Consider the following 12,895-nt stretch of genomic DNA (forward strand, 5'->3'; position numbering starts at 1 on the left):
GCGCTTGACCGCGCGACAGTTCAGTTGCTAGTTGGAAACGCGTATGTATTCATGTATTCAGTACCAGCGATGGCGAGGCATGACAGAATCTCTGACCAGAGAGTTATTTATCGTTGCTAGTCTGCGCTTGACCGCGCGACAGTTCAGTTGCTAGTTGCACTCAGTCAGTGTTAGTAGCACGCGCGAGACAGTCGGAGTTGTGTGTGAGGGGTCGGCGGGCGTCGACATGGGTCTCTGGTCAAGATTCAGGACGACGTATATTGTTAAATAAGGTAATGAAGCAGCATTGCGCACATCTGATAATGTAATGTATATTAACTGTAATTAATTTGTCCAAGAAACGCTCCAATAATAATTTTGTTTTCAAACCAAGCATTTTTAACAAAGAATCTTTTTTTTGAAAGAATATTTCCCATGCATTTATTTAAAGAAAAAATTTACTTAAGTTCAAAGAATATTTGCGATGCATTTCCTCCTAGCTATGGCGAAGAATAAGAGCAGAATTTAGACATGCAGTTTTACTGAGGTAAGAATTCGGGTTAATTATTGCACAGGGCCTAAGATCGACATTTCGGTCTATTTGCGTTTTCATTGTCACTGAGATTTCATTATCATTGAATTGACTTACATAATTGCTGGGAGGTTACACTTGGCTCAGATTGCTGTTTCTCATTTATTGTCTTTGTCCATGGATTATTATTAAATTGCGGGGAGGTTACACTGTATAAGAGAAAACAAATAAGCAGTCATCTGCGTTATAATCGAGTGTAAAATGAAGTGTGTCTAAATGGAACATATCACATGATTTCTTGAACATTGTCCACTCTAAAATTCCGTTTTACTAGGCATATCCATTTGTTGCATTTGGTTCAAAGTCTTAAATGTATACTATACAACTGAAACAGCGGACCTCTCGCAACAACTGTCTATGATATAGATCATATAGCGTTCAGTGACGTGCGTTTGAACTGGGGCGCAATGGCAGATGCCGCTGTGCGGGTGCTCACCGTTGAAGGTGACTGCGCTGGGAAGCTGCACGAGGGCGATGTCGTTGAATGTCAAGATGTAGAGTTCGTGCACGATCTTTTCCGTGCTAGTCACCACCACCTGCTGCGCCTCGTCCTCGCGTATGTAGTAAGCGCCCAGGTGAACCTCGAACACCGTGCCCCTACAACAAAGCACAGAGGACCAGCCTTAAGTACAATACGCCAGAGGCAGATTAAGCAAATATGGCGTACACTAGACAACTAGCTGTTAGTTCAGTCGTTCACTCATCGTATTCCGCAGATCCGAAGAAGGACAACATTCAGAGATATGGGACCAGTAAAGCATACATTGAAAAAAAAAAAAAGAAAAAGGACAGGTAAAACACAGAACCTTAAACAATCGCTGCTTACTGGCGCAGTTATAATCAGAACCGTATTGACATTAACACATCACTATACTCCATGCCCAGGAACCTCACGAATATCAGGGTCCAGATTATTCCATCCGCAGATTATCTGGGCGCAGTTTGGTAGTTTTTGAAAAAAAAAAAAAAGAAGTATGAAGTACCTATACTATGTGATCAAAAGTATCTGGACGCCCTCAAAAACAGACGTTTTTCATAATAGGTCCATTTTGCTGCCACCAACTGCTAGGTTCTCCATATCAGCGACATCAGTAGTCTTTAGACATCGTGAGAGAACAGAATGGGACACTCCGCGGAACTCTCGGACTTCGAACGTGGTCAGGTGATTGGGTGTTACTTGTGTCATATGTCTGTACACGAGATTTCCACACTCCTAAAAATCCTTAGGTCCACTGTTTCCGATGTGACAGTGAAGTGGAAATTTGAAGGGACACTTACAGCACAAAAGCGTACAGGCTGACCTCGTCTCTTGACTGATAGAGACCGCCGACAGTTGAAAAGGGTCGTAATCTGTAAAAGGCAAGACAGCTATCCAGACCACCACACAGGAATTCCAAACTACATCAGGAGCCACTGCAAGTACTGCGACAGTTTGGCGAGAGGTGAGAAAACTAGGATTTCATGGTTGAGGCACACATTACGCTGGTAAATGCCATACGACGCCTCGCTTGGTGTAAGGAGCATAAACATAGGACGATTGAACAGTGGAAAAACGTTGTGGGAGTGACGAATCACCGTACACAATGTGGCGATCCGCTGACAGGGTGTGGGTATGGCGAATGTCCGGTAAACACTATCTGCTAGCGTTGTAGTGTCAACAGTAAAATTTTGAGGCGGCGATTTTATGGTGTGGTCGTGTTTTCATGGAGGGGGCTTGTACCCCTTGTTGTTTTGCGCGGCACTGTCACAGCACAGGCCTACATTGATGTATTAAGCACCTTCTTGCTTCCCACAGTTGAAGTGCAATTCGGGGATGGCGATAGCATCTTTCAACACTATCGAGCAACTGTTCATAATGCATGGCCTGTGGCGGAGTGGTTACGCGACTCTAACATCCCTGTAATGGTCTGGCCTGCGCAGAGTCCTGACCTTAATCCTACAGAACACCTTTAGAATGTTTTGGAACGCCGACTTCGTGCCAGGCTTCACCGACCGACATCGATACCTTTGCTCAGTGCAGCACTCCGTGCCTTCCAGCACGTGATTAAACGTATGCCTGCGAGAATGGAAGCTGTCATCAAGGCAAAGGGTGGGCCAACACCATATTGAATTCCAGCATTACCGATGGAGGGCGTCACGAACTTTCAGTTATTTTCAGCCAGGTGTCCAGAAACTTTTGATCACATAGTGTATCTGTACCTTGATGATTAACTAATTCGGTATGGAGATATACACACCTTGAATTCTTGATGTTAGTTATTGGATTTTATTTTTGTGCAAAAAGCTATTTATATACCGTAATGGCGTCTCAAACAGTAAAATCTCTCTCCTCCTCTCACACGTCCTATCTGTCCAATTCCTTCACAAAGAGTCTTTACAGCAAAATATTTGGTTGGGTAAGATACAGAGATGCGTATATACCACTCACCACAATGTCAGTTCGTCGCACCCAAATTAGAGTTTTGCATATGTTGGTACACCACACTACGTTACCAACTGACTAACCTGTTCATGGCTCGTGCTTCAGTTACAACTATCTAACAGCTTACAGGAGCAGTGGAAAATTCATTTTCAGTACTTCATATACAGCAATAATTGATCGAATTTAAAAATTTAAAGTACTGTCATAGTCTATTCATCAAGATCTATAATCTTACGTTAAAAGTCTAATACAATAAGTCAGGTACTACAGTTAGGAACTGTGTATATATCTCGAGGCAGTTTAGCTCACTACGCGTAATCTACCTAAAACATATTCACATAGTGTTTGAGAATGGGAGCACTTCGTGTCTTCCAAAAAAACTTTGAAGATAATATCCGTCCTTTATGAAACTTTTTCTCGCTGACTCCCCCACGAAATGACGAAAGTAAAGGACTTTATCGCTTTCTACATTTTCGTTTTTGTTAGTGTAAATCTTCAGCATCTGGAGCGATGTTTTAATTTTTTACTTCTTTACTACCCGCTCTATCTGCAACAGACTATGCAAGCAGTATTCACACACACCACTAAATGTACGTTCAAAATTATTGAGGATATAACGTCATAAACATTGAGATGCATGAAAAATTAAATTTTGCTTAAAATGGAGTGCAAAGTACCCATACTTTGTTCATCCAGTGTTTCATAATGAGAGCACTTAGCGACTTCCAAGAAATGTAATTTCAAACCGTTTCCAAACTTTTTCCCGCTTACATGCCCAACGTCTAATATTTAACACATTAATGCATTTGTAATCAGGCATTTGAAGCTATTTTATACATGGAAGTTCGATTTTTTAAAGACACAGAGTTTAGTGGTGCTCTTATAATTCGGAAAATTCCCATTCGAGATTGTTTAACGAACCGATCTTTGGATGTTCATTAAGTGGTGTATGCTCAAAAGTGTTGCGAATTGAGTTAGCAGTAAAGAAGTAATAAATTAAAACGCTATGTCTAATGTGGCAGTTTTTCTGCATGAGCAGCGAAAATGTAGTAAGCTATCAAGCTTTTTCCTTTCATCTTTTTGTGGGAGATGTCAGTGAGAAATAGTTTCTAAATGGTTTGAAATAGAGTGTAAAGTTTGTTGGAAGTCACTAAGTGCTCTCATTCTCAAATACTGGAGGAACATAGTCTGGATAAGATGTATACAGGCTTTCTAACTTTAATACTTTTCTCAACGTGTTAAACCTTTAACCTAAGATTATACCTCTTAATGAGTGTACTATGACGGAATTTTAAATTTCGAAATACCGTCAATAATAATATGAGATACTGAAGATCAAGAAGCAACTAGTTAGCCAAAGTGCAATTGGGACTGATCAGTGTGCACCATTTTATCTGGTTAGTGTGACTCATGTTACACCACTAAAAGGCGCTGCAGTCATGGACTGTGCTGCTGGTCCCGGCGGAGGTTCGAGTCCTCCCTCGGGCATGGGTGTGTGTGTTTGTCCTTAGGATAATTTAGATTAAGTAGTGTGTAAGCTTAGGGACTGATGATCTTAGCATTTAAGTCCCATAAGATTTCGCACACATTTGAACATTTTTGAACTAAAAGGCGTTGTCATCCCTGAAATACTTAACCTTTGTTTAGTGTTTCATCTCTAGGTAAATGTGGGAAATTGTCCTCTTGTAAAATATCTGCTGCCGATTTCCTATCTGTATATTTGCCTATCCCTTACCGTAGGAAATAAAGGTCTTTAATTTCCACTTCACTTAATATCGATAATAAACGAAAATAAAATTTAGGTATTTCTTCTAGGACGGCTGCCTTCAGCTCTGTGTTGATACGAAATGAAAGCATACCGGTAAAATCGCATTGCTGATCGTACTTTTCTAACCTCCAACAGATCTGAATAATAATTTGGCTTCTAAGATTAACATTAACAGTATGGTCAAACGTCTTGTTATTGTTGAAATTAAGGACGGTTTACATGTGCTAGGACGGTACACATAAATGCTAACGTGGTGTACTGACGGTCGAAAGGAAATGATAAGTTAGAGAGAAATTAGTGGCGAGCGAGTCTGCAGTAAGATTTTCACAGGATTATGGGATGAGCAGGGAGGGAAGTTTTAACGCTGCTGAGGATGAGAACCATCGACAGCAAAAAAGAGAATGAGAAACAGAGCCAGAAAAAAGTGCAGTGATTGTTTCCCGAAAGTGGACGTTTAGCAAGCGATATGAAACACAATATAATGAATACCTGGGTTGGATAAAAAGTAGGCAACAATGTTAACACTCGCATCAGCCTTTAATGACAAACTTTCACATTACTACATGCCCTCAATATAATCGGCCTGCATCTCAATCACCTTCCCCAGACAGATAGATGGCGTAGTTTATCGTCAGCCCTTACACCTCTGTCGACGTGTCGCAAGGGCGGCCCTGTGGCAGGGGTGATGTTTTCTCAAAATGGTGCAGAAGTTAGATTGTAATATATATATATATATATATATATATATATATAAATCAGTTGATTCTACTGAGAAATTCGTCAATGGAGTAGAAGGAGTTGGCCACCAATAAATCCTTTAGGATTCTCTTAATCTGAATTTCATTGGATGTTAAGTTTTTATGGCTGCTGGCAAGTTATTGTAAATGTATGTTCTTGAATAATGCACACATTTTTGACAAGAGTAAGTTACTTTAAATCCTTGTGAAGATTACTCTTATTTCTAGTATTGATTCCATGAACTGAGCTGTTGGTTTGAAAAAATGATATATTTTTAATGACAAATTTAATTACAGAATAAATATATTGGAAAGGAGTAGTTAGTATCCCTAGTTCCCTAAACAGATCTCTGCAAGATGTTCTTGAGGTCACACCACATATAACTCTTATTGAACGTTTTTGTGTCTGAAAAACTTTAGCTTGGTTTGATGAATTACCCCAAAAAATAATTCCATATGACATTATGGAGTGAAAGTAAGCATAATATGCCAGCTTTTTCATTTTTATGTCCCTTATGTCTGACAGAATTCGCATTGCAAATAAAGATTTGTTGTTGACACTTCAGCAAGAATTTAACACTGTCCACTTCTTATCTTCTTGTCATCATATGTTAGGCATATACTGGTGGGACAGCACTTAGAAGTTCTGAACTGCATGTAGTGTGTTTTTTCAAAGTTTAGCGACAGAGAATTGGCTAGGAACAGTGATTAATGTCCAGAAATGTTTTCTTAGCCGATCTTTCTAAGACTGCGCTTGATTTGCTATTTATTGCAATGTTTGTATCATTGGCAAACAAAGCAAACTTGTCATTTAGTAATGTTACTGATGAAAGGTCATTGATATACACAAGAAAAAGTAAGGGCCCTAAGATGGAACCTTGTGGGACACCACATGTAATTAGTTCCCAGATGGATGATGCCTGATAGCTTAATACATGTTTCTTTTCTAATAACACCCTTTGTTTCCTGCCAGAGATATAAGATATGAACCATTTAGCAGCATTACCTGTTACATCACAATATTATAATTTACTTAAAAGGATATTGTGATTTACATAGTCAAATATCTTTGACAGATCACAAATTATACCAGTTGCCTGAAATTTTTTGTCTAATGAATTAAGTACATTTTCATCGTAAGTGTAGATAGCCTTCTCAATATCAGAACCCTTTAGGAATCTGTACTTCGGCTTTGACAGTATGTTATTTGTGATAAGATGGTTATAAAGCCCATTGTACATTACCTTTTCTAAAATTTTTGGGAATGCTGGCAAAAATGAAATTGGATGGAAACTTGAGACTATTTCTTTACTTCCCTTCTTAAGCAGTGGCTTAACTTCAGCGTATTTCAACCATTCAGGAAATATTCCACTGATAAACGAATGGTTACAAAGATAGTTTAATACGCTAGTTAACTCAGAATCGTATTCTTTAATTAACTTTGTTGATATTTCATCATACCCATTAGATGTTTTTGATTTTAAAGATATTATGATGGACATTACTTCTGCTGGGGTAGTGGGGTCAAATTCATATTATGGAAGTTACTTGAAATGTCTGATCTGAGGTATCCCATGGCAGCATCTACAGAACGTGACAACCCTATCTTTTCAGCAACCATTACCAAATGTTTGATAAAAAGTTCTGCAACTCTATACATGTCTGTCACCAATGTATCATTTACCCTTAATGCTATTTGACCCTCTTCATGTCTGGTTCTACCGGTCTCCTCCTTCAGTATATTCCATACTGTTTTTATATTGTTATCTGATATGACTATCTTTTTCTTGTAATATATTTGCTTTGATGTCCGCATTATAGTGTTTAATATTTTGCAGGATTGCTTGTAATGTGCTAGAGCATCAACATCAGAACTGTATCGGATTGACAGATAAAGTTTTCTTTTTGTTTTACGTGATAACTCTATTCTTTGAGTAATCCATGGTTTCTTTGTAGACTTTGCTCTAACCTTGGTTAGTTTTTGGGGAAAACAGTTCAGATAAGGTAAGCACTTTATTAGTAAAAGTGTTATTTTTTCATTCACATGATCACTGTAGGCATCACACACGTGAATGTCTCTAAGGAGTGTCCTAAAATAATCAATATTTGGCTTATTGATTAACCTCTTGAGTTTAGATTTAACAGATTTTATATCCTGTTCAGTATTAAGATTTAATAGAAGGAACTGCATGTCACGGTCTGAGAGGCCATTGACTACTGCTTTTGTGTAATATAATTTTGTTCATTGGACTTTTCTATAAAGATATTATCAATGGCTGTTTGTGAGCAATTGGCTACCCTAGTTGGTAACTTGACAGTGGTGATTAAGTTGAATCATAGCGTTACTAACTCAAATAAGTTCTTATTGGGAGAGTCTTTAAGGAAATCTACATTGAAGTCACCAGCAACCACTATTTCTTTGTTTTTGGTTGTTAAATGGGACAATACAGCTTCACGATGGTTTATGAACAAATTAAAGTTACTTGCAGGTGCTTGATATACACTTAATATTATGAAGGTTTTCTTTTATGATGTTCTACTTCTGTTGCACATGCTTCCATATGCTGTTCTAGGCAACATTTATGAATGTCTATGATCTTAAATTTATGACAGTTCCTGGTGAATGTGGCAACTCTTCCTTTCTCCATTTCTGCTTCACAAAAGTGAGATGCTAACCTAAATCCTGTAACACTTAAAAGTGCTATATTAATGGTCACATGATGTTCAGAAAGGCAGATTATGTCAGCTGCGTTTGAGGACTCTAATTCATCTATTCAGGTAATTAATTCATTAATTTTATAGCTCAGTCCTCGAATATTTTGATGCAATAAAGATAGCTGACATTTCACATTGCCTGAGTTAAAATTGGGTGGAGTTGAAATTTCTGCTGATTGTTGAAAATTCTTAACCAACAGCTGTTTATGCTGATGTAATAAACTAGAATTATGTTTTTTGGTTTCCTTCTCAAACTGAAGGTTTGTCTCAATCCTAAACTCTCTTGAAACTTAGTTTCTTTCTGTCCTCCCTACCCTAAAAAAAGGGTCTTTCCTGAACCCTATAACCACTGGTATTTTATCATTCATGACAGTGCCTCACCACTTTAACTTTCCTGATATTTTCCCAGTCAGTTTACCCTTCCCTTTTTGTTGAGGTGAAGGCCATGCCTAGTACAATCCCACTTATTGAAAGAATCAACAGGAACCACACCAATGTGTGACCCTGCACCCGACTTAAGCAGCCATTCCAATACCAAATTAACTCCTCTGACAGAGGAGTTCAAATGAGATCGGTCATGGCGCCAAAGAACAGATACAAACTCAACACTAGCATGCTTCGATGCTGATGCAATCTTTGCCAGGTGACACTCTATACTGTAATCAGGATCTCTGTCAGTACTATTACCTGGCCCACCCACTATAACCACAGTGTCTTCCTTAGTGAAATCTTTGCAAAGTGATCCTAAATCCTCTGTCATCTGCTCCAGACCAGCACTAGGTTTAAACAAATTGGTGACCTGGTATTCTGATCCTAGTTCATCCTGTAAAAGTTGGCCAACACCTGTTCCATGGGAACTACCTAACAACAACACTTTCTTTCACTTTACTGATTTCCCTACATTCTTACTTTAAATTTGCTGCTGAAAGTTTGCCATCCCTGTCTACACCTGCAACTACTTGAGGCTCACCAGCTTCTAACTAAAGCAACACGTCAAATCTATTTTCCGTATTCACCACAAAGATGTCAGACAAAGTTCTAGGCCTGTTCCTCCTGTTGCATGTTGCTACTTCCCACCTCTCTTTACCCTTCTCCCTCCTTAACCTGTCAAGATCTCCCCCGGCCTTATCCAATTCAGGCTGAGGGGCGGCAATTTTCCCCTCCTGTTCTAGTATCTTCCTATCTCTATTACATATCCTACAAAACCACTGATGAGTCTCATTTACTTCCCCCATTCCCACGCCACTACAGTCACCCACATGGAAAAAACTACAGCACCGGTTACACCAAAGCCCCGACCTAAAAGTTCCACGGCAAATCAAGCACTTTTCACTCATGATGAACGTTATAGTTTATTAATAATAAGTCAGTTAAATTACAGATAAACACGAAAATATGATTCAACAAGTTTGGCATATAAGCAACTGTATGTAATCAAAAACAACAGTGCGAAGTTTCTGAAACAACAACTCAAACTTTACGCTATTTTTTGGAAATGTGAGTAAAATAATGAAGAGGTACGCTACAATTAAATTGCTGGAGAGAGCAAGGAACAATTAAACGAAATTCTATAGATTTGCTGCGGCAAAACGTAAACAGGAAGTACGACTATAACCAGACTGTACTATCTTTTCACGTTTTCTGCTGTATTACATAAAGAAAAATGAGCCTTTAATGTTGCGCTTAAAAAGCACACTAATACACCTATTTACCACGTAATCAGTACTAAAATAAATGTTATTATAATCCAAAATGAGTTATCTTTACGAGAGCACCAAAACTTGCGCTATACTCTTGGCTGCACGGCAGCCCTGTTTTCAAAAACTTGTGCCCTTCATTGTTTAAGTCCAATATTGGTGTTAGTCCTGTTTAGCGTGGATTCAGCAAGTTTGAGGAATATTCTGAGACTGATGTTTTAATGACAGTGTCCTTTGTAGAGTAACTGTATTGTTCCGTTATCCTACCATTGACTCCAGTTGTGATCCATGTATGTTGTAGCCATAGCATACTACTGATCCGCAGGTTATGAAGTTCACAACTTTATGCTTTTGAACAGTTGAAGTTAGCTGCCGGTCTTTACACCAATGCCAAATATAATCAAAATCAGACTAAATATTTGCGCAATTTTTTAGAGTACTTCAGTATAGATAACTACAGCCCCTCAAAAAAACTGCAACTTCTATTGATGTTGTTTACCATATCATTAATAAATAATATTAGCTATACCCGGTCACATGTTGGTGTGGCCCAGTGTGATTAAATGGGGAATAAAGAAAAGAGAAAGCACACCCTTCTAATACATACAACAATTAGATATACGTCCTACTCTCCTTCTCCCCCCTGTCCCTGTCTTTCTCCTCCTGCCTCCTTTCTTTGTCCAATTCCTTTTCCTTCCCACTCTTCCCGTCCATCACCTCCTCCCCTTACTTTCTCTTCTCTATGTTCATTTCCTCCCACTCGTCTTTCTCGCCAGTGAGATTCGTTTACCTCTTCTGTATAATCTGAAAGTGTTCAGATAGTATCTTTAAATTAAATGTATTCGCAATTGCGAATAATGACAACCATCAGTTGTAGACTGGAATGACGGGAATGAAAATTTGTGCAGGACCGGGACTCGAACTCAGATTTCCCTCGTATCGCGAGCGGTCGCCTTACTATTCGGCTATCCATGCACGACTCGCAGCGAGACCCGAACTTCCATATTTCGTCAATCATGCGTCTACGACATGGACTAGTGCATCCATCGTAATAATATCTTTCGACTCACCACGCAGAGGATCGTGATCGCACTTACCCGGTGATCAAAAAGTCAGTATAAAATTGAAAACTGAATAAATCACGGAATAATGTAGATAGAGAGGTACAAATTGACACACATGCTTGGAATGACATGGGGTTTTGTTAGAGCCAAAAAATTACAAACGTTAAAAAAATGTCTGACAGACGGCGCTTCATCTGATCAGAATAGTATAATTAGCATAATAAAGTAAGACAAAGCAAAGATGATGTTCTTTACAGGAAATGCTCAATATGTCCACCATCATTCCTAAACAATAGCTGTAGTCGAGGAATAATGTTGTGAACAGCACTGTAAAGCATATCCGGAGTTATGATGAGGCATTGGCGTCGGATGTTGTCTTTCGGCATCCCTAGAGATGTCGGTTGATTACGATACACTTGTGACTTCAGGTAACCCCAAAGCCAATAATCGCACGGACTGAGGTCTGGGGACCTGGGAGGCCAAACATGACGAAAGTAGCGGCTGAGCACACGATCATCACCAAACGACGCGCGCAAGAGATCTTTCACGCGTCTAGCAATACTTTGTTTTTTTTTGTTTTGGTTCTAATAAAACCCATGTCATTCCAAGCATGTGTGTCAATTTTTACCTCTCTATCTACATTATCCCGTGGTTTATTAAGTTTTCAAATTTATACTGACTTTTTGATCATCCGGTATGTTTGATTTAAGGGAAGCAGAAAACTGGAAGTTGCCAACGGCCTTGCCGCAGTGGTAACACTGGTTCCCGTCAGATCACTGAACTTAAGCGCTGTCGGTCTGGGCTAGCCCTTGGATGGGTGACCATCCGGTCTGCCGAGCGCTGTTGGCAAGCGGCGTGCACTCAGCCCTTGTGAGGCAAACTGAGGAGCTACTTGATTGAGAAGTAGCGGCTCCGGTCTCGGAAACTGACATACGATCGGGAGAGCGGTGTGATGAACACATGCCCCTCCACATCCGCATTCAGTGACGCTTGTGGGCCTTCATAGCCTGTTCCGGAGGAGTTTAATTTTAATTTAGAAAGCTGGAAGTTGAGTTATCTGGTGCGCTGCAGCAAAGTTTTCTTATATAAACGAAGTCAAGGTGAATCCCATGCTGTTTCTTAGTTTATGCATATAGAACTGAAAACCACAGGTTTTCGATTTGCATTTTGTTTTTCGCTACACAGCCGTTCTGAAACGAGTGCAGTCAACTGGGTGTCCCTTACGCGGCTTGTATGTCTCAACCAGTTATCCACCTGGGAAAAGGAAAGCTGCATTGTAACGGTAAATCGGAGTCACTTTTCGTTTTTGGTGAATCTCCACATCATTGAGAGGTGAATGCTACGCTAAAAGGAAGAGTGAAAACACGTGATCCAGCTGCGATTCGAGCCTACAACTGTTCAAATTCAAGCCAGATGCAACTGGTCTGGGTGGACGTCGCATGACACCTCTTCATGTTCATGGTCGAAAACTTCACACAGTTTTTTTTTATTTTATTTTATTTTTTTTTATAGAACACGCTGTGCCACCATACCGGCGGACTGCTAGACCACCAGACCCTATGTGAATTGGGTCACACTTTCCGCTCTCTCAAGTCACTGTTCCTCTTTTAGGTTATGGCTGCCGATCACTAGGTGGCAATGGCCTTGTTTCCACAACTTAACTTTAGTTCATCATAATTCGGACAATTTGTACGAAATGTTTATAGATTATATACAGAAACATTCCTCATCAATCAGTGTATCTATCACTCAAAACCGCCGTTGCTCAAAACAGCCGTTGCTGAGATTAACTTTCACATACAGACTCACACGAGGAGGCGACTTCAATTTATATACAGAAAGAGGAGAACATGGACTGCGTGGGTCCCAATACACTTCCCTGAGACATGCCTGAAGTTACGTCTGTCGATGGTTTTCCATC

The 12,895-nt window shown here is 39.6% G+C and overlaps 1 protein-coding gene across 1 annotated transcript in view; it reads right to left on the minus strand.

The window, feature by feature from the left end:
* LOC126199558 (brachyurin-like) overlaps positions 1–12,895 on the minus strand; it is a 68,992-nt gene that overhangs the window by 17,256 nt on the left and 38,841 nt on the right. Inside the window, exon 4 of the mRNA XM_049936480.1 lies at positions 1,008–1,168. Coding sequence (XP_049792437.1) covers positions 1,008–1,168 — 161 coding nt within the window. The remainder of the gene's footprint in view (positions 1–1,007; positions 1,169–12,895) is intronic.

Source organism: Schistocerca nitens, chromosome 8, assembly GCF_023898315.1.
Source record: "Schistocerca nitens isolate TAMUIC-IGC-003100 chromosome 8, iqSchNite1.1, whole genome shotgun sequence".
Classification (NCBI taxonomy): domain Eukaryota; kingdom Metazoa; phylum Arthropoda; class Insecta; order Orthoptera; family Acrididae; genus Schistocerca; species Schistocerca nitens.